General features: G+C 35.3%; 2 protein-coding genes across 10 annotated transcripts in view; one reads left to right on the top strand and one right to left on the bottom strand.

Moving 5' to 3' along the window:
* Positions 1-26,949, bottom strand: part of LOC106671139 (cyclin-Q-like) — a 79,407-nt gene that overhangs the window by 28,192 nt on the left and 24,266 nt on the right. The window lies entirely within an intron of this gene.
* Positions 1-26,949, top strand: part of LOC106671138 (potassium voltage-gated channel protein Shab) — a 70,181-nt gene that overhangs the window by 21,969 nt on the left and 21,263 nt on the right. For all 8 annotated transcript variants that reach the window (XM_024224533.1, XM_024224531.1, XM_024224532.1 and 5 more), the window contains exon 2: positions 21,476-21,789. In XM_024224533.1, the coding sequence (XP_024080301.1) occupies positions 21,494-21,789 (296 nt within the window). In that variant the 5' untranslated portion in view covers positions 21,476-21,493. The remainder of the gene's footprint in view (positions 1-21,475; positions 21,790-26,949) is intronic.

The raw sequence follows: 26,949 nt of genomic DNA, 5'->3' as shown, positions 1-26,949 counted from the left end.
CATCCCCAATCGACCTTATCCTTCCGCAACATACAACCCATACCTTCGAAAGATCCTTTCTGATCCGAGCCCCTAAACTCTGGAACTCCCTTCCCCTTTCTATTCGTCACGCTGCCTTCTTTTCCACCTTTAAATCCCACCTGTATAATCACCTCCTCTCCCTCCAAGCAGAGACCTCACGTTAACATTTGTTATTTTTGTTTAATGTTCTTGTAATTTTTTCTTTTGTCCTGCCTTACTGGTATACATTGTGCCAAGATTTCTACTTTTTTTGTTTGTTTACTTTTAACTTCATAGAAGGTACTTCCTTTATTTAGTTCATGTAAATTATTCTTAGGGGACACCAGTCCCAGAATAAAGTTATTTTTCTTCTTCTTTCTTCTTTCTTAAATTTTGTCTTCTAATCCAAGCCTTTAAGCAACCTCATATTTCCAAGAATGCCTTGCATTTATCAAAGACCGGTGCAAAATGTAGAGGACAAGGCTAAATGAGTTAAATGCACAAAGTTTACATTGGAAAACTGGAAAACTACATAAGGAGTCTTGGACTCCTCTGTACTTTAATAAGGGGCTTCCTTTCATTTCAGATTCTTAGGGGCTATACCTAGACATCATTGACGTGGAATCCCTCCACTAGGCTTAAGAGAACAAAAGCTAAGCTGAAGACTTAGACAAATTTTTTTCTGAAGGCTTTTGAGGACCGAAATCTGTTTTGACCGTCAAAACTCACCTACCTCTAAACAAGACATTACTGCAAACACTTTGGACATGGAGTGGAACTGAGTGGAATCACCAAGCCATCAATTATCAAGCAAATCAAATCCTTCCAAACATTAGTCCTCAGACTAACTGCCTTTTCTACAACAGCCTTTGAAAACGAACTGCTCCGTTCCCACATACAAAAATTTCACACCAAGTTTTATACATCCTAACCCTAGAACCCAATACTTATCTACTCTTCCCCCTCCCGAGAACCAGCTTCAATTTTAAATTTTATCTGGCTGAGGAAAACATTGAACAGATCATTCCTGATAAAAGACGGCAGATTTTTAACGCACATTAGTTTTTGGATTAGACACATTTTTTTGATTGTCTATTCTCGCGTTAACTGTGAGTTCAATTTGTCATTTTAAAGGACTTGTACGATGAATGGTAATAATTCTTTACGACTAGAGAGCCTTTGTCTATTTTATAAATATTTAGTCGAACGTTTGATTTGTGCTATATTTTGTTCTTTTTAGAATGTCAAGTTAGGTTAGGTGTGGTACGGTTGGGTAAGGTTAGATACCTGGAAGGTAGGGGTCATTAGGCAAGCGTTGGAATTATGGACAGGTTAGGTAGAATTTGAATTAGAACAGGTAAAGTTACACAGCAATTATTAAATGGTGTATTAAACGAGATATATTCAAAAGATTCAGGATAGATCAAAACACTATTTTGTCAATTTATGTCAGAAATCTGTAGAAAAAAATGACAGTTTTTGTAGTATTGTTTTTTCTTTTTCTTTTTTCAAGTTTTGTGTTAGAGTTTTACGTTTCAATTACGCCAAATATTTTCATAATCTGTATACAATGTTGGGTTAGGTTAGGGTTAGGGATGGATTAGGTTGGGTTAGGTAAGGGAAGTGTTTGACTTAGGATTAAAGTTAGGGTGAGGATTCTGAGGAATAATTAAAAGAATTATATTCAAAAGATTCGAGATAGATCAAAACACAAGTTTGGTTTGACACTTTTCGTCAGAAATCATTAAAAGAAATGCAGATGCAGTAATAGATGTGGAAGATTCGAGATAGATCAAAACACAAGTCTGTCCCTTTTGGCAGAAATCTGTTGAAAGAAAAGACTTTTTTTAGGAACAGCAGAACTTCTTCAACGTATCTTACTACAGGAAAAGATCCATTCTATATGATAATAATTTTGGCAGGGCGATGGACGATTCCACCATTGCCTTTGTGAGATTTGCAGGGTCTGCTTATCCACTTTCAGTTGGTCTGTCAGATTTCTAGCCGTGTTCAGTGGTGAGTCTTCATAGAAAACTGCAACGATTGTTAATTGTTCAGGTATCTAAGAGAGATGCTGCGAATAGTGGCCTTTTTTATTCGATGCCTGTCCAGTAGTAGAAAACCTGATGCGGGACGTCTATAGACTAGGTTGGTTTAGAGCTCATCCTTACATAACAGTTTGATGTTGACTACCTATCAATAAACCGTTTCCGTACTGCGGAAGAGCAATAAAACTATCGACGTAAGCCGTCGTACGTCGTCGAACGTAGAACGCGACAGGCTATGTAAACCTAGCCAGTTAAAACTATGCTTTAAGCAAAGAATAAACTTTTTTATTCAATTTTGTTGTTTCATGAAAGAAAACAATTTAACAATTCAACTGACTCACACGACAAGATGGCCATGGAAAGAATGAAATTGAACTAAAAATATTTTGAATCCAAAGAGTATAAAAAGATAGTAACATTCCATATAGATAAACAACAAATTATTAATGTTGTGTTTATGTTTGAAGACAACTATTAATCCTAGTTATTACGGAAAATAAACAAATAAATACAAGTGTCGGTTTGTTTTTTATTTCATTTTGTTATTATTATTTTTTAATCTTTAAATTTATTTTTTGAATAATCCGCCTTCAAATCATGGCTAATCACGGCTTCAAACGCTAAACCCGCAAGACGTCCGAGTTTGCCGGATACTGTAGACCCTTAGCGCCGTGCCTTTCAGGTAGTACCCCCCCCCCGAATTCGAACCCCTTTCAGGTAATAATTGGGTTGTCGGATAAAATTGTACATATTATCTCTTAAGTTTTGTAATGCTTTAAAAAAAAAGAAATAATTTGAAATTAAAAAGGGTTAGTTTGATGGAATAGAACTATAGTAATTTGGTTGTTTGATAGAACCTTACATTTTATCTCATAAGTGTTTTAACGCTTTGAAGAAAGGGTATAATTAGAAGGTTTAATTATAAATTAAAAAGGTTATTGTGAAGTTAGGGTTAATTTAAAGTTTAAAAAAGGTTCACTTGAATTTTAAAAGAATTACTTCGAAATTTAATAAAAGGTAATTTAAAGGAAAAAATAATAATTTGGCGCGAAAATCAGTTAGTTCGACGGGGGGAAAATACTGTAATAGAGTTGTTGAGTTCAACCGTTTCCTGGAGCAATTAAAGAGGACAGAACAAGGAAATACCATAACATGATAAATGATAAAATAAACAAAACTGATTTGGTTTGAAATTAAACTGAAAGATAAGAAAAGTTTAAAATTACAATATTTAATTATTTAATTTTTTAAGCACGCGACACAAATATGATAAAGTGTAAGGTGATGATGCTAAAATTACAAAATTAAATCAACAGACAACCTAAAACAGCCAGAAAATTATTGAAAAAAGTCTAGTTTATTTTTCAAAGGATTTGGTGGTATCTTTATAACTTAATCTTTAAACATACTTATTATGGAAAATAAGAAAATAATTTAATTTGAATTAATAATTTATTTTTTTAGTACTCGACACAAATACGCGAAGTGTAAGGTGATGATGACAAAATTAGATCCGCAGGCAACATACATGCCAAAAAAATATTACAAAAAAGTTTAGTTTTTCTTTCAAGGGATTTCGTGGCAATACAAGGAATTTGATATTCTATTCGGCTCTATTTAAGGGGATGAGTGACACATCCGAAACATAAAAATGTCCTGTGCCGTGACAACCCGAGGCTGTTCACAATGGCAAAATTAATGAAATGGAATTCGAACTTCTCCATCGTCCGTCACACAGGCCCGGCCTCGATTCCTACATAAACCAATTTTATAACTCTATTTTTTACGATGTGAATCTTCATGAATTAAGAAGTCCAATTTTATTTAGCTTTTCGCCTCAAAAAAACGTTTTATTGGATTAAATTATAAATTTTCTTGTACATGGACTCTAGGTTGATTTTGTTGTAGGTTGTTTGATCTAAAAAAAAGTTTGCGTAGATGATGATGATGATTGAGATTGAGCAGTGTATGTGGTATTCAGGGAAAATGCTCCCTGCTTGTATCGGCCCAACCTCACTCTAGAAGCCATTAAAACAAAATTCCGCATTCACTATATTTCGTTTTATTCTTATGGGATATATTGTTTATTTTTATTGCGGTGGATACCAGGAACTACAGCAGCTCTATCCAGCTTGTTGATCCCGTTCCTGGCTCCATTTTTGTGAGCTCGGAACACGTGTGTGAATTTAGCCCCCGGTGTGCTGGTTGTTTCCTTCGAAGAAACTCATTTTCGAAGGGGGTTGGGTTAATTTAGGGTTAATGAGATCCGATCCTCCCCAGACCTTCCATTGATGAAGCCGTGTCAATTTCCATCGCGGCTACCGGTCCCCTTAGGCGTCAGAAAAAAGATACAACTGTGGGAATTGAACCCACGAACGCGGGAACTACTAGCCAAGATCTGACTGACTCCAAAACCATTCGCTATTGCGGTCCCACTATTTTTTTAAAAATGAAATTGTTATTATCTCGTAGGTTCTTTTTTATTTTGTCCTAAATCTAAGTAGGATTTAGTGCTTACGAGATATACATTGGTAGGTATGCTAAACCTGCAATGCCTCGGAGTAGAACTGACATTGTTGATCCTTGACGCCGTGTTTTCCGCCCTAATTGCAAACCTCGCAAAATTTTCTGCATAGAAAAATTAAATTTGAATCCCCTCAGTGAAATTTTGACATTTAGTAGTAAAAATTTTTCAAATTTGTACTTCGCCTTACGAGATCTTTTAAGATACAATTTCTTCCGTTTTCTATTTGTCTATTTATTTATTGATTTTCTTTTTTAGTTTTAGGCTATGTAAATTTTTAAGAAAACTGTTAAGAAGACTCAGAAGCTGGCGAAAAGTTGTTACCATAGTCATTAGTGTTTTGAATCATGTCAACGTCTAATCTAGGCTAGAAGCGTCCGAATAAAATACTATCAAGCGATAAGCACGTAAGCTTTTGAAGCCTGTCCCCAAAAATGAATATCAAATATCAAGTTATTTATTTCAAAGAAATTAAAAGGATTTTGTATATTTCGGTCTGTTTTCTTATTAAAGTTCTACTATCAGGGCAGGATTCGTCTTATGTTCAATGATGTAGGTTTTTATTTCGTCGCCTCCGAAAATTTAGAAGGGTTCCAGGCATAATTTTTGCTTTTTAAGTTGGAGTCAAAAAAAAGCTCACGGGTGCGGATTTTGTTTATGAACGGGTCGCCTATTTTGGCGGGTGGGGGCGGCCCCCGTTTGCGCGCGCGTATCGATCTGCAACCAGACGGCCTGCTCTCGAAAGGGCGAATCTCTCTGGAAAAGGGTGGAGGGGCCATTGTTCCTGGCAACAGGACACCCACAACTACTTGAGCCGACGTCAGGGAAGGTTGTCTGTTCTTTTCAGCTTTTTTCAACCCCCTTCTACCCTTCCCCCTTTCCGGTGAAAATAAAGTCAAAACGGCTTCATTGTGAAAAAGGGCGAAAGGGCTATTAATCATCTCGGATGTATATACTCGGCGAAAGAACACGCCTTTTATCGAAACACTTTTTTGATTGCATTCGACTTCCATTTTCCAGAGCGATTTCCAACTATAAACGTCTTAAGCAGTCAAGATTAAAACAAAAACATTTTTTTTTAAATAACTAACTCCATAATATTAATTATAATTCGTTCTACTTCGAAACTAGGACAGGCCAGTACACCCGAGATAAGAGACCCCACCCCCTACAACAACAATTATTATTTTAATATCTTGCCAAGTAATTTTATAAAACTCAGAATCATAAAACAGTTTATCTTCTGATTAAAGTTTAATAACCATGGAATAAGACGTCTTTGCCCCAGATACCTAAAAACGCATCAAATATAATTATAAAACACTCAGCCTCTAATACAGTAACAGTACATTTCAAAAAATTTGTATTTTTATAGAAACGATTTGTCGTAGGCTATGGTAAAATAATTAATGAAAAACACAAGGATTAGACGAAATGTGGTAAAATTTACCATTATACCTCGCATAATAATAAAGATTATTGTGTATGTGAGCGTAAAAAATATTTAAAACACTGAGTTAGGTCTCTAAGGAAAACTCTTTAGAACATTTCGAAGCTACTAACGTGGGGTCGGTCTCAGTAATGAAACTTTTCTTGGCTAGGTCTATACTAGGTCAAAAAATTGTAGTGAATCCGAGTGTTCTGTCAAAATCACTTTCTTAAATGTTTCATGTCTTTTGTTGTACATGTGTTTCGAGGTTATTACATACCAGTCGATTCAATTGTTTACATAGAATAAGAAAATAATGTACAACATTTTATTAAATGAGATTAGATATACAAAAAGTTACAAAAACCAAAAGACGCTTTCTGTAAAGTAGGTACAAAAATTCAGTTTTTGCAAAAACAAAAAAAAACAATTTGGATTCGTTTTAAGCACCCCCTAAAAGCCAGGAAATATGGATCTTTCTTTTTTTAATCTAAGATAAGATAATAATATGCAGGATTGAAGTAAATGATATTAGATATTCAAAAAGTTACAAAAACCAAAAGACGCTTTCAGTAAAGTTGGTAAAAAATTCAGTTTTTTCCACACAAAAAATTCGGTTTCGTTTTAAACACCCCCTAAACACTATGAAATATGGATTTTTCTTTTGTTAATCTAAGATAAGAAAATAATATGCAGGATTGAAGTAAATGATGTTAGATATCCAAAAAATTATAAAGATCAAAAGACGATTTCAATAAAGTAGGCAAAAAAATTCAGTTTTTCCACTCAAAAAATTCGGATTCGTTTTAAGCACCCCCTAAAAGCCATCAAATATGAATCTTTCTTTTTTAAATCAAAAATAAGAAAATAATTTGCAGGATTGAAGTAAATGATGTTAGATATCCAAAAAGTTATAAAAACCAAAAAACGATTTCAGTAAAGTAGGTAAAAAAATTCAGTTTTTGCAAAAACAAAAAAAAATTTGGATTCGTTTTAAGCACCCCCTAAAAGCCAGCAAATATGGATCTTTCTTTTTTTAATCGAAGATAAGATAATAATATGCAGGATTGAAGTAAATGATATTAGATATACAAAACGTTATCGAGGTCACGATAGCTCAAGTGGTTAGAGCAGCGGCGTATCTAGCCGAAGATCGTGGGTTCGAATCCCGCTCGTGACAATGACTTTTTATTTATACTAAAAACCTTAATTGGTTGTCACAACGTTGAATTTGGGCAAACCCCATTCCAGTTATGAATTTTTTAAATGGAAACCAAAAATCAAGGAGAACAAAAAAATGTACCCCGATCCAGCACAAAAATGTCTATTTTTTCCTTGAAAATCCTTATTCGTGGTCTTTGAAGACTGCTTAAAACGAATCAGAATTGATTTTTTTTTCAACAACTTAATATTCTTACCAATTTATTGAAAGACTATTTTGTTTTTGTAACTTTTTATATATTTAATCATAAACAATACGGGATATTATTTACTCATTCTAGGTTTAAAAAAAAAAAAATCGTCAGTTTTTGACTTTGAAATACATAGCAACTTAGGCTTAAGATCACATTTACAAATGTTATTTTGATTCTAGGCTCCTAGGGCCCATTGTCAACATTGATGTCTTTTGGGACTCATGGACTCGATAGGCCACCCCTTGTCCTGTGCAACAGTCTCAGAGCTATTTTTTTTTTTTTTTTTTTTTTTTTTTTACGAGGGTTCGCAACAGCAGAGGTCATATAAACCCTCAAAAGGTGCCGGTGTTTTTGAAAAAAAGCCCATTTGTAAGTATGTCGGGTTCGAATGCAGGGCCGCTGGATTCGAACCCGGGACCTTTACCTTACAGTGATGAGCGCCGTGTCAAAGACTAAACCTTGCGGCGCTCTCAGAGCTATTATTGAATTTTTTATTGAGATGGGTCGACTTGTGGACTATGAGCAATCGATGATCACAAGGAGTCGTTTCTTCTCGTTTGGCATTCTCACGGGCATCTCCGCAAACAAAATAATTTATTTCTCCTGTAATTTCTAGGAATAAACCTCCCCCGAAATTATCTCCAGTCCATTCGATCCGACAGTGGGCGTAACCATTCTCCCATCTAATCCACTTTCTCACGGGAAAATTGGAAATTTATGCAAATATTTCCTAAAGGGGTAGCCGCGACCCAGGGGCTCTGTATAGAAAGGGGGTTGATTTGTACGTTGCAATTTTTCTTCCCGTTCCACACCACTGTCAACCTTTGAAAAAAAAACCCGGGGTAATATTCGTCCAGCTACGAAATTGACGTCTGTTCAAAAAAAACCCCGGCCCAATTTCAATAAAGGGCTCGTTTATTAAATCCCATTTGTTTACAAGAAAAAGGGATGAATTTTACCAAATTTTACCAAAACCCCACATTTGATAATCCGGCTTTTTTTCTTTTCATTTCGAGTCGAAACCGAACGGTTGAATTGACGCGGAGAGGCGGTTTCATTCTAACTTCTTTTCCGTTCCACGCGTCAAATTTATTTCATCGTGAGAACAATTCCAGTACACAAAAAAGCAAAAAAAACCGCCGTTACAGGTTGGAAACTGAAGAACTATAATCCATTAATCTAACAGGAGCCGTTGCGTGCGACACGAACGAAAAGGTGTGCATTAACGGATAGTTCTCACCCATCCGTTTCGCAATAACATAATCCGCCGGATAATCCTGACTCTTTGTCTATTCTTAACTTCAAACGTCTATTAAATAATCGCACGAATAACCCACAACAATAAATGTTCAAATATCCGTAATAACCGTTGATGCAATTTTTGAACAATCAGGAAAAAAATTTACTCAACCTGTTGAACTCAACAAGTCAATTTTTTAAATAAATTGACAGAACAGGTTTTTCCCAACTTGCTCAAAAAGCACGGCCGGTTTTATTGACATATGCAGATTCAACAAAAATAAAACAGGACAAAACATCTAGAAAGTCAACAATTGACTCGTTTCAATTATCGTCCCCTAAAAGCGATTAATTCTCATTGATCGGTAATTCCAATAATCAGGATTGAACCAAACTGCATTGACTTCATTTGTATCAAATAAACCTAGAGAATTTTGGACCGGAGGCATAATTGGAATATTACTGAAGTCAATTATTGACTATTCACTAGAAATAATATGATCGATAATTAGAAGGGCGGTAAACTAACGGATTAGCGAATTTTTAAGATCGACACCAAACAGCAGGACCTACGAATTTAATGACCAGATAATTTAAAAAAGTTTAACCTTAAACACAAGGTTAACATTGATAAGGTCAATTACAACATAATTATTGATTAGTGTGCCATAAGATCAGCGCCAAAATTTATCACATGACCGACGGTTTTATCAGAATTTCCCGATTGGAATAATCAGTTGATCTCAATTATTAAATTAATAATAAAAATGGTACTCGGTTTTTATCTAAAGACCCTATAGAAATATTTAGACAGTTATCGATTAGAAAATAGAAATTTGGTTATCTTTTATCGACACTTTTACACTTTTATCTGCCGTGAGTACGATGACATTTTTTTTTAAATAAAGCCGATAGATTAAACACTGATCAGGTCAATGATACAGTAGTCAATTAAAATAATTGATGAAGTGTTTATTATTATTAATTAAGGTTTTGGTTGAGATAAAAAGTCAACGCCACAAGTGGGATTCGAACCCACGACCTTCGGCTAAATACGTCGCTACTCTACCACTTGAGCTATCTTGACTTCGATCCACTCGGACACTAACTTTTCATCTCAACCCCACCTTTCCTTTTCATTTGTCGCCGAGAATCAAATAGATTACACGACATTTGAAATATGGTAAAAAGGAGGGAAAATTCAAAAGGTGAGGGTTGAAATGGGAAGTTAGTGTCCGAGTGGACCGAAGTCAAGATAGCTCAAGTGGTAGAGTAGCGACGTATTTAGCCGAAGGTCGTGGGTTCGAATCCCGCTTGTGACTCTGACTTTTTTATCTCAACCAAAACCTTAATTAATTGAAAAGAATTTATTTGGTCATGCGGACCTCGAAACCAAATAAAATGTTTTTTTATTATTATTATCAGGATTGAACGCACTGTTAGCACGTCTGCAAAGAAAATCAAAAACTGTCCTGATGTACGAATGGGCCAATAATAATAATAATTATTATTATAAAACTAATTAACCTTAAACGACTGGAATATTCACAAGGTTATTTATTGCTTTGTCAATTGAAAATATAAATATAAATATAATAGCAAAATATAAAAGGCAATGTTCATTCNTATATATATATAATTTAAAGGCTAAATTTGCATTGTTTTAAAATGGGGCTATTTTAAAACAATGTAAATTTAACCTACGGCCTCGATATGAACATTCAAGAGGTCAATAATTGACTAAAAATGTAATTTAATGATTAAGAATGGTAGTAATTACCAAAGTCATTTTGATCGTTATATTGATTGCTCATTCGCCACCCACTTTGAATATTCCCGTGGACAATTATGGGTCAATTAAAATATTTTTGTAGTTTTTTTTTCCTATCAGGACTCAACGCATTGTTACCATGTCTGCAAATGGCCGATGATAAAATTGAAAATTTATTGGACGTTGTAACGACCGGGATATTCACGAGGTCAATTATTGATCTGGCAAATCTTTAATTGATGATTCATATTTATAAGAAGAATTATATTAATCATGGAATATGAACTTGCGGACGGTCAGTAATTGAATACTAAAAAAAATTCTGATTGATGATAAAATTAGAATAAGTATTATGATTGCTGCGTTGATCGAGGTCAATTATTGATCTGTCAAATTGTTAAGTTATGATGTTTTATAAGAAGAATCATGGAATATGAACTTGCGGAGGTCAATAATTTACTAGTAAAAAAATTCTGATTGATAATAGAATTAGAATAAGCATTATGATTGCTTTGTTCATTGAGGTCAATTATTGATTTGTCAAATTGATAAATTTATGATTCTTCTGTTAAGAAGAAGAATATTAATCTTGGTATATGATCTTTCGGCTGGTCAATAATTTACTAGTAAAAAAATTCTGATTGGTAATAGAATCAGAATAAGTATTATGATTGCTTCGTTGATTGAGGTCAATTATTGATTTGTCAAATTGTTAATTTATGATTCTTACTGTAAGAAGAATAATATTAATCATGGAATATGAACTTTCGGCCTGTCAATAATTAACTAGTAAAAAAATTCTGATTGGTAATAGAATTAGAATAAGCATTATGATTGCTTCGTTGATTGAGGTCAATTATTGATTTGTCAAATTGTTAATTTATGATTCTTATTGTAAGAAGAATAATATTAATCATGGATTATTCAGAAATAGTGAGATGCGGTCTGGTGTGATGTAGGTTTCAGAAAAACATTATCTTTATTGTGCCAACGTTTCGATCTTTATTGAGATCATCTTCAGGGCCTGGGATTTATAAACATTGTTTACATCTCACGATTTCTGAATAATTATCGATTAACGGTCACTAACCTCCACACATTAATCATGGAATATGAACTTTTGGTCGGTCAATAATTGACTAGTAAAAAAATGGATCTAGCCATTCTTGCAAAACAAATATTTAAAAAAATAGCTAATTTGATACTAATTGTAAATGGGTTCCAAATTATCGATGACTGATCGGTCAAAGTTGGTGATTGATGATGTTCGTTCCAATGAACTTTAACTGGAACAACATGGTTTAATAAGAAAAAGTTTATTCAGCCTAGAATTTCATAAATCAATCATTGATTTTTTTTATGGCAGGTTTTAAAGTTTTCTAGATTCAGTAAAGTGAAGTTGTTGAAGATTGATTTTATCCTCCGATTTTTTGGCTAATGCTGGTTTAGTAGAAAACTATGACTAAGTCGATTTGGAATATTTCTGTGGGGGAAAAAGAGCGGTTTATTTTTCAACGTCGGTTTGACTCGCAAAATCCCACGTCCGCGACATGTTGATTATGTTGTTCCCCGCCTGTTTGCACACACGGCTACACTTTCAACGCCGGGTTGTGTTCGAATTTAATCAAGAAGTGAAATAGAGATCGACTTTCTTCGCTTTTCCGGCCGCGCGCCCTTCGAGAATACTCGTCCCCTGACTTAACACCCTGTACGGAAACTTTATTCATTCCACTGATGCAAGCTGGGCATCATTCCAGGACATTCGCTGAAACCCGACGCCTTCCTTTTTTCCCCCTTTTTTTACCTCGGCTTGGAAAAATAATGTATTTGCCTTGAAAGAAAATCGAGCGATCCGAATTTCCTTCGTATCCATCAGGACGTCGTTCATTTATAAAATAAAATTTGAACCATTTCTCTTCCTAATAAACAACGGGATGCGATAAAGTAACAATATCCGGGAGAGTTGGTCAAATTTTCAAGAACATTTCTCCAAACGGAAAATCATTTTAATAATCTGAACATTTGTCCTTCCTGTCGTATAAATTGAATGAAATAATTCTGTGATTTGTATCACCCTGCAACTGCAAAACTGAGGAATAACTAAACAAAAAAACACATACCGTCAGCCAGAAGGAAGAAAGAAAATACTAAATTATAAACTTGTTAATCATGTCAAAATAAATTATTAAATGATTTGTTTTCCTATTTGAGCATTACTTTAAAAAATTAAACTAATTAAAAAATTCGTTTAGTTATATGTTTTTGCCTAAAGAAAAACTTTTTTTTTGTAATCTAATCAATAAATCAAAATTCACCAGCCAAAAGAACATGTGGCCAGGTTAGGTTGAGTTACGTACCGAGTAAAGTTATGATATAGTGTGGGATTCTGGATATAAAAAGGTCAGGTTAGTAATGTATATTCTCTTCTTCCTGCTTTGCTGTTGCCAGTCCCTTATCCAAAAATACTCTTCTCAGCTGTTTTAGTTTTTCTACCTGAATTCGTTTCGACACTTTACCAAGTGTTGCCTCAGCTCAAAAGTTTACACTTTTATACTTAACCCTTAATATTGATGGGTTGCGTTAGGTTAGGTAGAAGCAGGACTAGGGCCACGTTAGGTTAACCTACGTTGGGTTAGAAACAAGGTTAGGTAAAGGGTTAGGTTTAGTATTAGAGTTAGGGTATCCAGGCCGAGACACTCGGAAAGGACCAAACTACAGGTTGAACAAGCACACCTCACAATTTTTGGATGAAAGTGCCGCGACTAATCAGTAGAGTTTGAAGTGAGCCATATCGTAAAAATTTATGTTTTCTAATAAAGGATTTTCAGATTAGCTATAGTCCATTGTATATCTTTTAGTTATTGCTTATACTTGACTATATGTCTAGTTTATTTTAATTCAGAACAGCTAAAATTTATGCATAAAACGTAACGTTCATAAATAATAATAGCAGCTACAGAACAAACGAGCCAGTTGGCTCCCAAACAAAACAAATTGAGATTAAGGTGTGTACTGCAGTGCAAGGTCGAGAAACACCCATTGGGCCGATGCGGAATCGTCCTTTAATGACCTGTACGCTTGGAAATCTCACGAGGATATACTGGCGAGAAAACAGCCGCAAATCAGACAATCAGGCAGCGGTCCAAGATGTGAAATTGTAAACAAATTAATACTAAAGTCGATGAGGGACGGAATAACAGGAAAATCAAGTCCTGACATGAGGACCAAGATGCAATAGGCACAGGAAAATCCAGTAGAAACTGGGTCAAAGTCGGGTCAGATGATAAAGGCTTTTTTTATCATAACTTAATCTGTCATATTTGAATATATGCATCTTATGAATAAACATCCAAAGACTGTATTATTTATTATCTTCCTCCCTGAAGCTACATGATAAATTAAGAAATCGTCTTCATCTCAAAATTATACACACTTTTATACATAACGTAACGTTACGTATAACATCTAGCTAAGGTAGAGTTAGGGTTCGAGATGGGTTAGGTGAGGTTACACACAATTTGGAAAGTGCTAGGCTACATAAAATGAGGGTTAGGGTAAGGACTAATGTTAGGTTTACTAACCCTTGCTTGCTGCTTTTCTATCTTCTATCTTTGTTATTCATCAATAAGAGAGGATATTTTTATTTATTTTTTGAAACTCTTTTAGTTTTTTAGTTTTAGTTTTTTTTAAATAGCCCTTGCTGATAGGTTACATTAGGTAAGGTAGGGTTTGTATTGGTGCCTGGCTAGGTTAAGTTACGTAGAGTTAGAGTTACGTAGTAATGTATGTTTTCTTTCTTTTCCTGCTTCTAGAGAAACAGCCAAAGACTCTGTGGCAAAGATTGCCTTATTTTTCTTTATATTAATCTTCGGCTCTGAAGGCTGCATGATAAATTAAGAAATCGTCTTCATCTCAAAATTATACACACTTTTATACATAACGTATCCCTTACTATCGATGGGTTACGTTAGGTTAGGTGTGGTTAGGGTTCGAGGCGGGTTAGGTGAGGTTACGCACAATTCGGAACGGGCTAGGCAAATTAGGGTTAGGTTAAGGACTAAGGTTAGGTTAGTAATGCATATGCTTTTCTGTTTTCTATCTTTGTTATTTCCCAATCCTTATTCATCAATAAGAGGGGATATTTTTATTTATTTTTGGAAACTCTTTTCGGCTGTTTTAGTTTTTTTTAAATAGCCCTTAGTGATAGGTTACATTAGGAAAGGTAGGGTTTGCATTGGTGCCTGGTTAGGTTAAGTTCCGTAGAGTTAGGGTTACGTAGTAATGTATACTCTTTTCTTTCTTTTCCTGCTTCTAAAGAAACATCCAAAGACTGTGGCAAAGATTGCCTTTTTTTATCTTAATCATCGAAAGCTAGGAATGATAAATTAAGAAATCCTTTGAAATTACAAAATTATGAATACTCATTTTTGTACTTATGGATTGTTCTTATTATTTGACTATTAGAAATAAAAATTTATATGGTAGTTTGGAAGGAGCGATTTCCTGGACATGGTAGCCTGGAATTCTGATGATTGATAAATGATCACTGCGTGATGAAAGATAAATATTGTTTTGTTAAACGGTCGGATTTTTTTTTTTTTTTTTTAAGATAAAGATTCTAGTTCACGGTTTCAGTCTATTTGCGGACATCGGAATCTATAAATGGATGAAGTCTAGTGTGGGTTATCGGGAAAAAGGTGCGAGACACGAAAACCCAAAGGAAAACCGAGAGCCTGATAAAGAAATCCCGTTATATTCGAAACCTTTCTAATAAAAAAAACCAACCGGCGAAATCAGGAGAAAGGCTATTTTAAGAAAAAGCCTCACAACCCTTTTTTCACATGTAAATTGTAAATAAACAAGGGCGTAAGTAGGTAAGTGATGGTAGGGACCGCTGCCGGATCAATACCAGTGAGTCGGAGGAGGGAAAGGTCAAGAGTCAACCCCGATCTAATGTACTCCAAAAGACGATACGGCCAAACGGGGAAAAGTCGGAATACTGGAAAATTACATCAAGGGACAACGGCCGGAGTCACGTTATCACCTGGACGATAAATCATCGGACGAGAGGGTGAGGAGGATCTGCCGTGTCATTATTCACGACATTTGAGTTTTCTACTGGGGACCCTGTTCACTATTCATGAATTTTCCATGGGTTTTAAAAAACAAAACGTCGACGGTTTTTGTTCGGCAATAGATAATCAAGAAAATACTCTCAAGCTAAACCTGTTGGATTGTCATACGTTCTTATTTTTACAGTTGATAAAACTATGAAACAATTTGTCAGCACACAATACATTCCATAAGTAACTGTTGCCTCTTCCACTGGTTGCTAGTAGTAGAACGTATAACTATAACTTAGGATACCATAGGCACGTGGTGACAACTCCTATACCCTTCACAGGAATAAGGAAACTAAATCTAAAATCACCCTCTGTCAAAATAAAGCCACATTCTCCAAAGAAACTCTTGAAACAAAAAAAAACAGCTCAAGAGAAGTCATAAAAGATACACACTACATAATTTGGCATGTAGCATAAGGCACTACTAACATTGACCAGAGATTAAACATCAATAGAGTCAGTCCATTAGCCCTAGCATGATGACTAAAAACACTGCTTAGAAGACACAACATATTGCAAATCACCCGCCCATACACATTCGTGATCAAAGGGCAGCTTCACTAAGTTTCAACATACTGCTCAGATACATAGAACTAATACCAGATCTCTAAAAAGAAACCATCACAAAATTCAGTACAGAATTAAAATAAACGAGATATAAAGGCACCTGACAAAATTAAATGAAAACAGATCAAGTAGACTTAGACAACAGAGATCTTCGTAAGAAAAGCAAACAGCAAAATTCTGGAAAGTACCTGAAAATGAGATGATGGACCAAAGATGGAACGAATACAGGGGTAAAAGGGCCTAGTAAAACACCGACTGGGTCAAACTATCTTCTAAACTGGGATCCATCCAATCTAACTTTGCGCAGAAATTGATAAAGAAGTCAAAGGTGCAGTAAATATTTTCGGACAGTCAGGCAGGTATAATGCATATGGTTTAAGCTCCGAACTAATTGGCAGTGTCAATTCACCTAATGTCCTTAAGGAGCACAAGGTTATCTTGAGCTAGGTTCAGGGACATGTAGGTGTAAAAGGAAAAGAACAGACTGACCAACTAGCCAAAGAACCCTCCCACCCATGGGACCACATCTAGGCGAACTGCGGATTGTGCTAATGTTGGAGCGGGAAACTGGACAAGAGCACTAGGTAGACAAGCTAAGAGACTTATAAATCCCTCGAAAAGGAAAGCGAAGGAACTCCTCATCTGATTCCGCAGTTTGAATTACAAGGTTGAGTCATCGAGATCAGGCGATCGCGAGATCGTGGTCAGAATAAGGAAAATTTCATTGAACCGAGGTCTTATTCTCAACACATTGTCTGACGTATCTATGTTTCTGGCTTGATATGCCGCAAAAGTGTTCAGGGTCGATAGGTGCCCTTGATGTACTTTCCTTGGGTATGCCCTACAAGGCAAACAAGTGTGATTTTTTGCTCTCCCAAATGACCTCGATGCAATCCCATATAGCTTTGGACTTTATTACCGATGAGGTTGCACTTATTGCTTCCTGGCTGTCCGAGTAGATGGATATTCTTTGCCACAGTGGGTCTCCACCTGAAAGACGGTGGCGTATCGCCCAAGACATATGAATTCTTTGGTTTATTTCCATAGATACGAACACTTGACCTTATTACAACTTTTACAACTATTCCGTCTTAGAGCCATCTGTACCAGATATAGTCGGCATTAACTGCGGTCCCTTTGTTCGAGTAGGTCTATCAAGTTTATAAAAGCGGAATTTTGGATCCTCTGCGTTAAGTTCCTCCCGACGTTTTAATTGATTCTTTTTATGCAAGTAGTCTATGAGACCTTGTCCCTGTATTAGCTTAGGAGTTATTGGCTCTAGTGTTTCCATCGTGGTAGATTCAAGAGGACTTTCAGGGCAGCTGTGGGAATCGTTCTCATTGTTCTAACGCTCAGAAAGAAAACGCTGCGATTAATGTGACTCCATTTAAATTGGGAAGGGAACGGAAAAAGTTGTTTGCTCATGAGCAATTGTGCACCTACATGCTCTCCACATGGAGCCAAGGCATAATTGGTTGCATACGAAAAAAATACGCAGGTTTGGGCTTAAAATTAGGTGTGTGTTAGAATCTTCTGGGGAGGGGATTCTCCTGGCTTCCAGCTTCAGTGTCCTATTATTCCAGTAAGTCATGCCCAGACAGACCTTTGGGCAGTAGTGCTGTCCTTCGAACCACGCGCTTTTCCACTAAAATTCTCAACCTCCGTGATTCCTAAAACTAAAGAAACCGGCCTATTTTCTTCCTATCTAATTGGGCTGTCATTTTCACCCCATAATTCATTAGAGACGACTAGGACACCATCACCCTGGATCCCAAGCCTTTGACGATGTCACCAGGGGTTGTTGGTAAAGATTAAGGGAACCCAACCATATTTCCACATTTTTTAAATCCTTCCCACCAATTTTTTTAAATTTCATAAATAGCAAAGAAATAAATATAACTAGTTGAGGTAGCATTGAGGTTAGCCAATCGAGCATGGTATTGAAGATCATTGGAGGGAGGGGGGCTTTTTGTATTAAAAAAACCATCCCGGAAAATTGATGAATGTATGGAGTATCGTTAATCCGGATAAGGCAGGCGGAAAATAACTCTACTGGATAATCCATTTGCCATGATAAAATGTTCAAAAAATTTCATATATGTCGATATTCCAGTATGGAAGGTCTCAGGACGGAATTATAAATAATCGCTTCATAAGGAAGCTATGAGATTTTTTAAGACGAATTTTCAATTTAAGAAAACCTATTTTGAAAAAAGATGAGATTAATTAATAATTATCTAATTTTGAACAAAACACTTGACCCGTTTATCAGGGGTGTATGGCACGCGATATCCTTTTCGGTTTTTATTAACCCTTAGAGATAAGGGTTGAAAATTAGGGATTAGGGCGTTCCAGCTGGCGTGAGACCACGGTCGACCAGCTGGTAAAATTTAAGTATCTAGGACTTGATTGTAAGAGGCGCACCCCCTCGCTCTAATGGGAACCGTGGCCAATCGAAATCAAATGTTTCCTCTCGAACACGCGATTCGGGAAATATAGTTTCCTCAGGGGCTGTGGAAATTTCTTTTCCCCCCGGTAAACTGGAAATAACTTTCTTTGGCTGGTATAAAAGGGCGAAAGTGTTTTGAAACGTATTTATTAAGTTAATGGGTTTTCAAGCAATAAATGATTCCTTACTCTTTTTTACGATATATTCAATATATTTTATTTATCGTTGTTCATGTTGGGACTTGTGGAACTTATGGAAAGTTAGATCCGCCCGTAGAGTTTGAGGAAAATTTAGGCCCTTGTCCCACTCCCTCCCAGGAATCGATTTCGACCCTATAACACGCACTATAAGACATCGATTTTCCCCAGGAGTTTCTGAATTTTCAGAAGACGTCCGTAATTAGAGAACGGATACCCCTATCGGGCCCTTAGGGCTATCAGTCACGCCAGTCTTAATTTTATCGATTTCTGACCGACGGAAACAAACAGCCGGTTAAAACTTCCATTCGGTCCGCGCTCACGAGCCAGGTTTAACCTAAGTAAAAGAAACTAATAAGACAAAACGTACGTAAACATTACAGAAGAAACACAAACTCAGCAAAGCCTTAATTAGCAATAGTATTTTTATTCAAATAATGATATTTTAAGAGCATCAACTTTTCAGATATTAACAGCGAGGAGAAATTCTCCATAAATGATATGAAAATCGATAGTTGGCCATCGATTGCAAGTATATCGATATATTTATTTTAAAAACATCAATTTTTCATTAACCCTTTATGGAAAAAAAACCACTAAACTTTCAAAGATTGATAGCTGAAGAGAAAAACATTCACTATCGATGATAAAAAGTGTCGATATTTGACGTTAAATGGCAACAATACCGAACGATTTTTCATGAACTGAAATATTGATAGCCGTAGAGAAAAAATCTTTACAAAAATTAAAATCTTTAAAAAATGTTACAAGAATCGATAAATAACCATTGATGGCAAAAATATCGATATTTCTCTAGAAACAGCTATCTTTCATTTTGTGAACCCGTCTAACCTTTTCAAAGATTGATAGGTCAGGAAAAATCTAACATTTATTATCGATGTTACAACAATCGACAATTAATCACCAATGGTAAAAATACTAATTTTTTTTAACTCATCAATCTTTTATAAACCCGTTTGAGCAACAACACTTAACTTTTCAAATATTAATAGGGGGAAAACATCGAACATTCACTATCGATTATGTAAAAATTCGTAATTGAATATCGATATTTTATGTTTAAAAAATTATGTTTTTTGAACACTTTTTGTGAAACGGGACTAAACTTTTTATAGATTGCTAGCCCAGGAAAAAACATATAACATTCACTATCGATGTTATAAGAATCGATTAGTGAATATTGATATTTTATGTTTAAAAAAATCTATCTTTTATGAATACTTTTTGTGAAACGCGACTAAACTTTTCAAAGATTGATAGCTGAAGAAAAAAACATCTAATATTCACTATCGATGTTATAACAATCGATAATTAACCATCAATGAAAAATATTGATTTTTTTAAACATCAATCTTTCATGAACCCGTTAAGAGAAATTACACTTAACTTTTCAAATATTAATAGCGAAAACATCGAACATTCACTATCGATTATGTAAAAATTCATAATTGAATATCGATATTTTATGTTTAAAAAACCTATGTGTTATGAACACTTTTTGTGAAACGCGACTAAACTTTTCAAAGATTGATAGCCCAGGAAAAAACATCGAATATTCACTATCGATGTTATAACAATCGATAATTAACCACCGATGGTAAAAATATCGATTTTTTTAAGATCAATCTTTCATGAACCCGTTTGAGAAACAACACTTAACTTTTCAAATATTGATAGCGAGGAGGAAAACATCAAACATTTACTATCGATTATATAAAAATCCATAATTGAATATCGATATTTTATATTTAAAAAATCTATCTTTTATGAACACTTTATGTGAAACGCGACTAAACCGATAGATTGATAGTCTAGGAGAAAAGAAATATAATTTTTATTATTGTACAATAATAAAAAAATCTGTAATAGTTGACCATCGACTAACAAAACTTCGATATTTTTATATATACAAAACTCCGTTCTTTCATGAAGCCCGTAAATGAAACACCACTAAACTTTTAAAAGTTTAATAGCCGAAGGGAAAAACTTCGAACATTCAGTACGATCATATTAGAATCGATAGTTGACCATATATGAAAAATAATTCGAAATTCACAATCGATGGTAAACAGTTCACTGTAAGAATATGGCGGCTCACTTTTTCTAGCGAATAAGCCTTAACACAAAAGGAAAATAACACGATCAAATATTAACAAGTAGTTTTTTCATAGCTTTAAATTAGAATGGCAATGAGTAGTTAAGGAATGAAGTTGGAAAATATTCTAAATGATGTGAAAATACACAAGTGCTTTCTCAGCAGATTGTTTTCCCTGCGGGGTGAGAAGCAGTCTAGGTATACATGGGGAAGAAAGGGAGATTATCCCGTGTTATCAGATAATCCGGACACTCTATCCAGGCGAAAAGATATCAGATCTCTTTCTATTAACACACCTCCGAATCTGTTTACGACCTTGTCGGCCAGCCTCTGCCCTAAAGATATCCCGCAAGTACCCTTCTTCCTTCCCGTTATTTACTCGCCATGGGATTTTTACAAGGAGTATAAAGATGAAGGGTTTTATCTTCCGATATGGCATCACGTCATGCGCCGTTGATAGAATTTTTTTTTTACTGGGAAAACAAAGGTCTGCAATAGTTATCAATTTGGAAAGACAAGCTGTTCAAATAATTATTATAAAATAGAAGGTTGATTCTTTTATAGCAATTAAATAATGAAAGTTTTTCCTTTTTTCAGACGGGGGCGGAGGGGAGTATGGGCGAGGTTGGGGGGGTGCGATGCCGCTCCATGAGCTCTCTCCCTCCCGAGCCCTTCATGATTATGCGCTCGAAGGCGCTGAACCGGCGTGTCATCATCAACGTCGGCGGAGTGAAGCACGAAGTGCTCTGGAGGACTTTGGAACGGCTGCCTCACACCCGGTTGGGACGCCTCCGGGAGTGCAACACCCACGAGGCCATCACGGAGTTGTGTGACGACTACTCCCTCATAGACAACGAGTACTTCTTCGACAGACACCCGAAATCTTTCAGCTCCATCCTCAACTTCTATAGGCGAGTAGAATAAATGGATATTATTTGTCAATTGTGCTTGTCTCTTATCCATTACGAACCAGTTACCAAATTCTGTCAGAGTCAAACTACATAATAATTGTAAGATTTCCCCTTGCTGTCTGCGGAGTGATGAACTTGAAATTTGATCATTTTGGTGATTTGTATGTTTAACTAATCCCTACCCATATTCTGAGCATCTTCAACGATCCTTCATTATGTCAGCCGAACTTTTAACCATACATCACTAGCTCTGAGACCTGAAAACTATACCATCATTATCTGTAACCACGTTAGCCATTTCTCATTATCTCTAACCAACTTTAACCAACCATCAATATCTCTAACTAACTTTAGCCATTTATCATTATCTCTAACCAATTTTAACCAACCATCAATATCTCTAATCAACTTTAACCATCCCTCATTATCCCAAACCATATTTAAGGAACCATCATTATCTCTAATCAACTTTAGACACTTCTCATGATCTCCAACCATCTTTAACCAGTCATCAGTATCTCTAACCAACTTTGGCCATTTCTCATTATCACTAACCACCTTCAACTAACCTTCATTATCTGTAACCAACTTTAACCATATCTCATTAACTTCAACCAACCATAATATCTCTAACCAACTTTAGCCATTTCTCATTATCACTAACCATCTTGAACCAACCATCAATATCCTAAGCAACTTTAGCCATCCATCAGTATTACTAACCATCTTCAAGCAACCAACCAATTATCTAACCAATTTTCGCTACTTCTCACTATCTCGAACAACCTTCAACCAATCTTCATTTTCTGTAACCAAGTTTAACTATTTCTTATTATCCCAAACCAACTTTCATTACCAATCACCATTCCTATCGATATTAACCACATTTTCTGTAATTATTTCTAACCGAATTTACCTACTTTGACCTATTAATACGATCTCTTAGTTGTATTTAATTAATATGCAATATTATAAAAGCCATCGTTTCTTTTCTCAATAATAATGTAAGAAATTTAGGGGCCGACAAAGAGCTAGGTCAACGCCGGCCCTCAGCTTTTTTTCCTTTTACTTCACGTGTATTTTTCTGCCTGCAGCCATTTTTCTCAGTATGTTTTATGTGTATATTTTATCGTGATGCTGTTTTTTTATCGCCTGAAATTGTCTCTAATTTTGTGTGGTGAATTTTTTGTCGGTATTCTTTAAGAGACAGACATGCGGTAAAATAAAATAGGCGTTCAGTTTGTTTTTACGTTTCCTCTCTGGGCCACTTCCGAACCTATTTTCTCACGAGCGAGCATAAATTGTAACACATCTGCCTGCATGTTGTACATTTCCCTCCGCCGAGACCCATTCGGTGTCGCCCAGAACTAGACCGCCAAGGAAATAAAATTTCATTTCAAAAATGTACGTGAGAAAGGACAGAGGTTAAAGGTTTATAAACAATTGTAAATCAATTTAAATTATCACTTTGGTTAATTAGGACTAACTAAAGGCATAAAGGTTTATTAAAATAATAAGCTCTTTGTGAGTTGTATTAAAAAACTTTTCTTTTTGTTTCGATGAATTTGGATTTTCTTACAAACCAAACCACCATTCTTTAGAATAGTGCCAATAAAGCAGAAATAGACAGTTAAATGATAACCTATGACCTGGGATACATAATTTATATAATTTGTTGAACTCGTGAGGAGCGGTCAAGAATGAGGTAGTTTAGAAAAACACCTTTTGCCGACGTTTCGACATTTATTTGGGTCATCTTCAGGGCCTTGTTTGTCTTGAGGCCAGTTCTTTTTTCCAGAAAGATTGGGCTTTTTCTTTTCTAGATCCATCATTATTTTCGCCTTCTTTGCTACTTGTTTGAAGCTGTTTCTAAAGGAATCGATCGATACCGATACAATAAGAATGACGACTTTTAGAAATCGGTAGAATAAGGTCGTCAAAAAAAATCCTGGGCTGCGGTAAAATTAGACTATATGGCTACACAAAGGAATCTAAGAAACGTTTTGTAAAAAACCTGACAGGCCCTCCTAAACTATCATCATTCACCAACCACTTTCAACAATCCTAACCGCCTTTATCCAAACCCTTGCTATTTCAAATTATCTCTAACTGATGTAAACCAACCCTGATGTTCTCCAACCCTTCAAATCATATTTAACGATCTTTACTTCGTTACTTCTAACAAACCGGGTGTTTATGTGCATTCTCAATAATAATTATCTACAACATTATCTCTAACCATCCTTAAAGACCATCGTTATCTCTAAACCAACTTTAACCATATCACATCATCTCTAACCAATTGTACCCATTTCTCATCAACTCCAAACAACTTTAACCATATCTCATTATCTCTAACCAACTTTAGCTATTTCTCATTATCTTTAACCACCCTCAATATCTCTAACCAACTCTAGCCATTTCTCATTATCTCTAACCATCTTCAACCAACCATCATTATCTCTAACCAATTTTAACCATCCCTCAGTATTACTAACCATCTTTAACGAACCATCGTTATCTCTAACCAACTATAACTATTTTTCAACATCTCTAACCAACTATAGCCATTTCTCATCAACTACAAACAACTTTAACTATATACCATTATCTCTAACCAACAATAACCACTTCTCATTAACTACAAACAACTGTAATCATATCTCATTATCTCTAACCAACTATAACCTTTTTTTCATCAACTACAAACAACTGTTACCATTTCTCATCAGCTCTAACCAACTTTTACCATTCCTTATTATCTCAAACCATCTTTAACGAACCCAAACCATCGTTCTCTAGCCAAATTTAACCGTCACTCATCAACTTTAACCATTCCTCAATATCTCAAACCATCTTTAGCCAACCATCATTATCTCTAACCAACTTTAACCACCACTCATCATCTCTAACCTGTTGTACTTTTATATTTGTGTGTATGCCGTTGTTTCGGCGAAAACCTCTTACACCAACTTCAAAAGCAAAAATTAACTTAAAAATGCGTATTAACTTATAACAAAATTAACTTTACTTAGACTTTGTTATCTGATATTACCTTGGAAGGAGATACTATCAGTTCCGCTCATTTTTAATTTTAATATAATAATTATGATTATTACTAAGTTGTATTGTTCAAAATTAAAAATCATCTGTAACCAACCTTAACCATCTCTCATTACCTCCGATCAACGATAACCATTTCTCGTTATCTCTGACAACACTATCTCTAACCATTTTTATCCATCCTACGCCTGAAGAATTAACCAGTATATTTTAACATGCAAGATTTTTAACTTTAAGATGAACCATAATATACCAACTTTGATTATCTTAATCAACTTTAACTATTTTTCCTAACCATTGTACCAACCGTCGTTATTTCTAGCTAACTTTCACCAAATACATTATCAGTAACCACCTTCATCCATCCTTCATTACCTCTAACCATCTTTAACCATCACTCATGAGCTCTGAGGATTGAAGAGCTTTAGCCAGAATATCTTAAAGCCTTAATAATTTTAGCTCCTTTAACCACCCATTTTCAATTGTAGATATAGCAAACTATCTCCGATGAAGTTAAATTATTTTTCATAACCACCTCTAATTAATCCTGATTATCTACAATTCTCTCTAAAAACCGTAAACCGATTAGGGTCTTTTTCAATCAATTCTCATCTCTCTTAACTATCTTTAACCATCATTTTTCCTCACAATCGCCTGTGTAGGTCCGAATTAATATTTGATTTATTAATCAGCGAGATTTGATGCTACCTGTCCATCTACTAGCAGGCCAAACAGACAAGCGAGGTCAAACAAATTATTCCATGCACAAAGATTGACGATCAAGTTTGGCTAAAGGTTTTACGTCTCATTTTGTTTATTTAAGACAATCGCAAGCATAGAGTTTTATTTGTATCGTGTTATGAATTGTTTCTTCGTTGAGATTCTCCGTTTGATTTTAATCCGAGTCCTATTTTGGTTTATGCATAGCTCGCATATGCGCCGTTTCGATTTAAATTAGACCATTTGAATTCATAGCCAGGCGAATATTCCTTTTCCCCCCAGTAATCATCTAGTTTACAATTATATGAATTATTCACCCGTTATTAACTGCACCGGCGATATGAAGTATGACGAAGGGCGAGAGTGGTCTGCGGGGCGTGCTTATTTGGGTGAAAGCCGTGCTGAAAAATTCAAAAAGCTCTTGAAGGGCGTCCAAGGGGATTCGATGATTCAATGCCGTGTCCTGCCCAATTCAGCCATCGAGTTTTTATCTAAGTCTTGAACTTGTAGAATTTACGATGTCTTAAACGGAAAAACAATCAACCGTTGTTCACATATAACTGATCGTTACAAAAATGGAAAACTATATTTCGGAATTTTCAGTAGGAAAATATATAAATAATTAATTAATCTCTTTATGTAGGGTTTTGGTTGAAATGAAAAAGAGTGTCACGAGCGGGGTTCGAATCCGGGGGGTTACGACCACGAAAGGCACGGCGCTCAGGGTCTACAGTATCAGGCAAACTCGGGCGTCTTGCGGGTTTAGCGTAACCAGCCGTGATTTGAAAGCGGATTATTCAAAAAATATATTTAAATATTAAAAAATAATAAAAATAAAATAAAATAAAAAAATAAACCGACACTTGTATTTATTTATTTTCCGTAATAACTAGGTATAAAGATTAATAGTTGACTTTAAACGTAAACACAATATTAATTTGTTTCAATTAATTAAGGTTTTTAGTTGAGATAAAAAAGTCAGTGTCACGAGGGGGATTCGAACCCACGACCTTCGGCTAGATACGCCGCTACTCTACCACTTGAGCTAACGTGACTTCGATCCTCTCGGAAATTAGCCTATCTCAACCCCAACTTTTGAATTTTCCCTCCTTTTTGCTTTTTATCTCAAGTGAAAACCTTAATTAATTGTAATATATTAATTGGTCAAGCGGACCACGAAAACTAGTGAAATGAATAATTTGTTGTTTATCTTTATAGAATGTCTATACTATCTTTTTATACTCTTTGGATTATTTTTTTTTTTAATCTATTCAATTTCTTCCTTTCCAAGGTCAACTTGTCGAGTGGGTTAGTTAATTTATTAATTTGTTTTGTTTGATGAAAAAACAAGTTTGAGAGAAAAAGTTTAGTGATTAA

This window comes from Cimex lectularius, unplaced genomic scaffold, assembly GCF_000648675.2.
Source record: "Cimex lectularius strain Harlan isolate CLEC.00 unplaced genomic scaffold, Clec_2.1 scaffold39, whole genome shotgun sequence".
Lineage (NCBI taxonomy): Eukaryota > Metazoa > Arthropoda > Insecta > Hemiptera > Cimicidae > Cimex > Cimex lectularius.
Note: the sequence above shows the minus strand (reverse complement) of the source record. Positions and strands in the feature narration are given on the sequence as shown.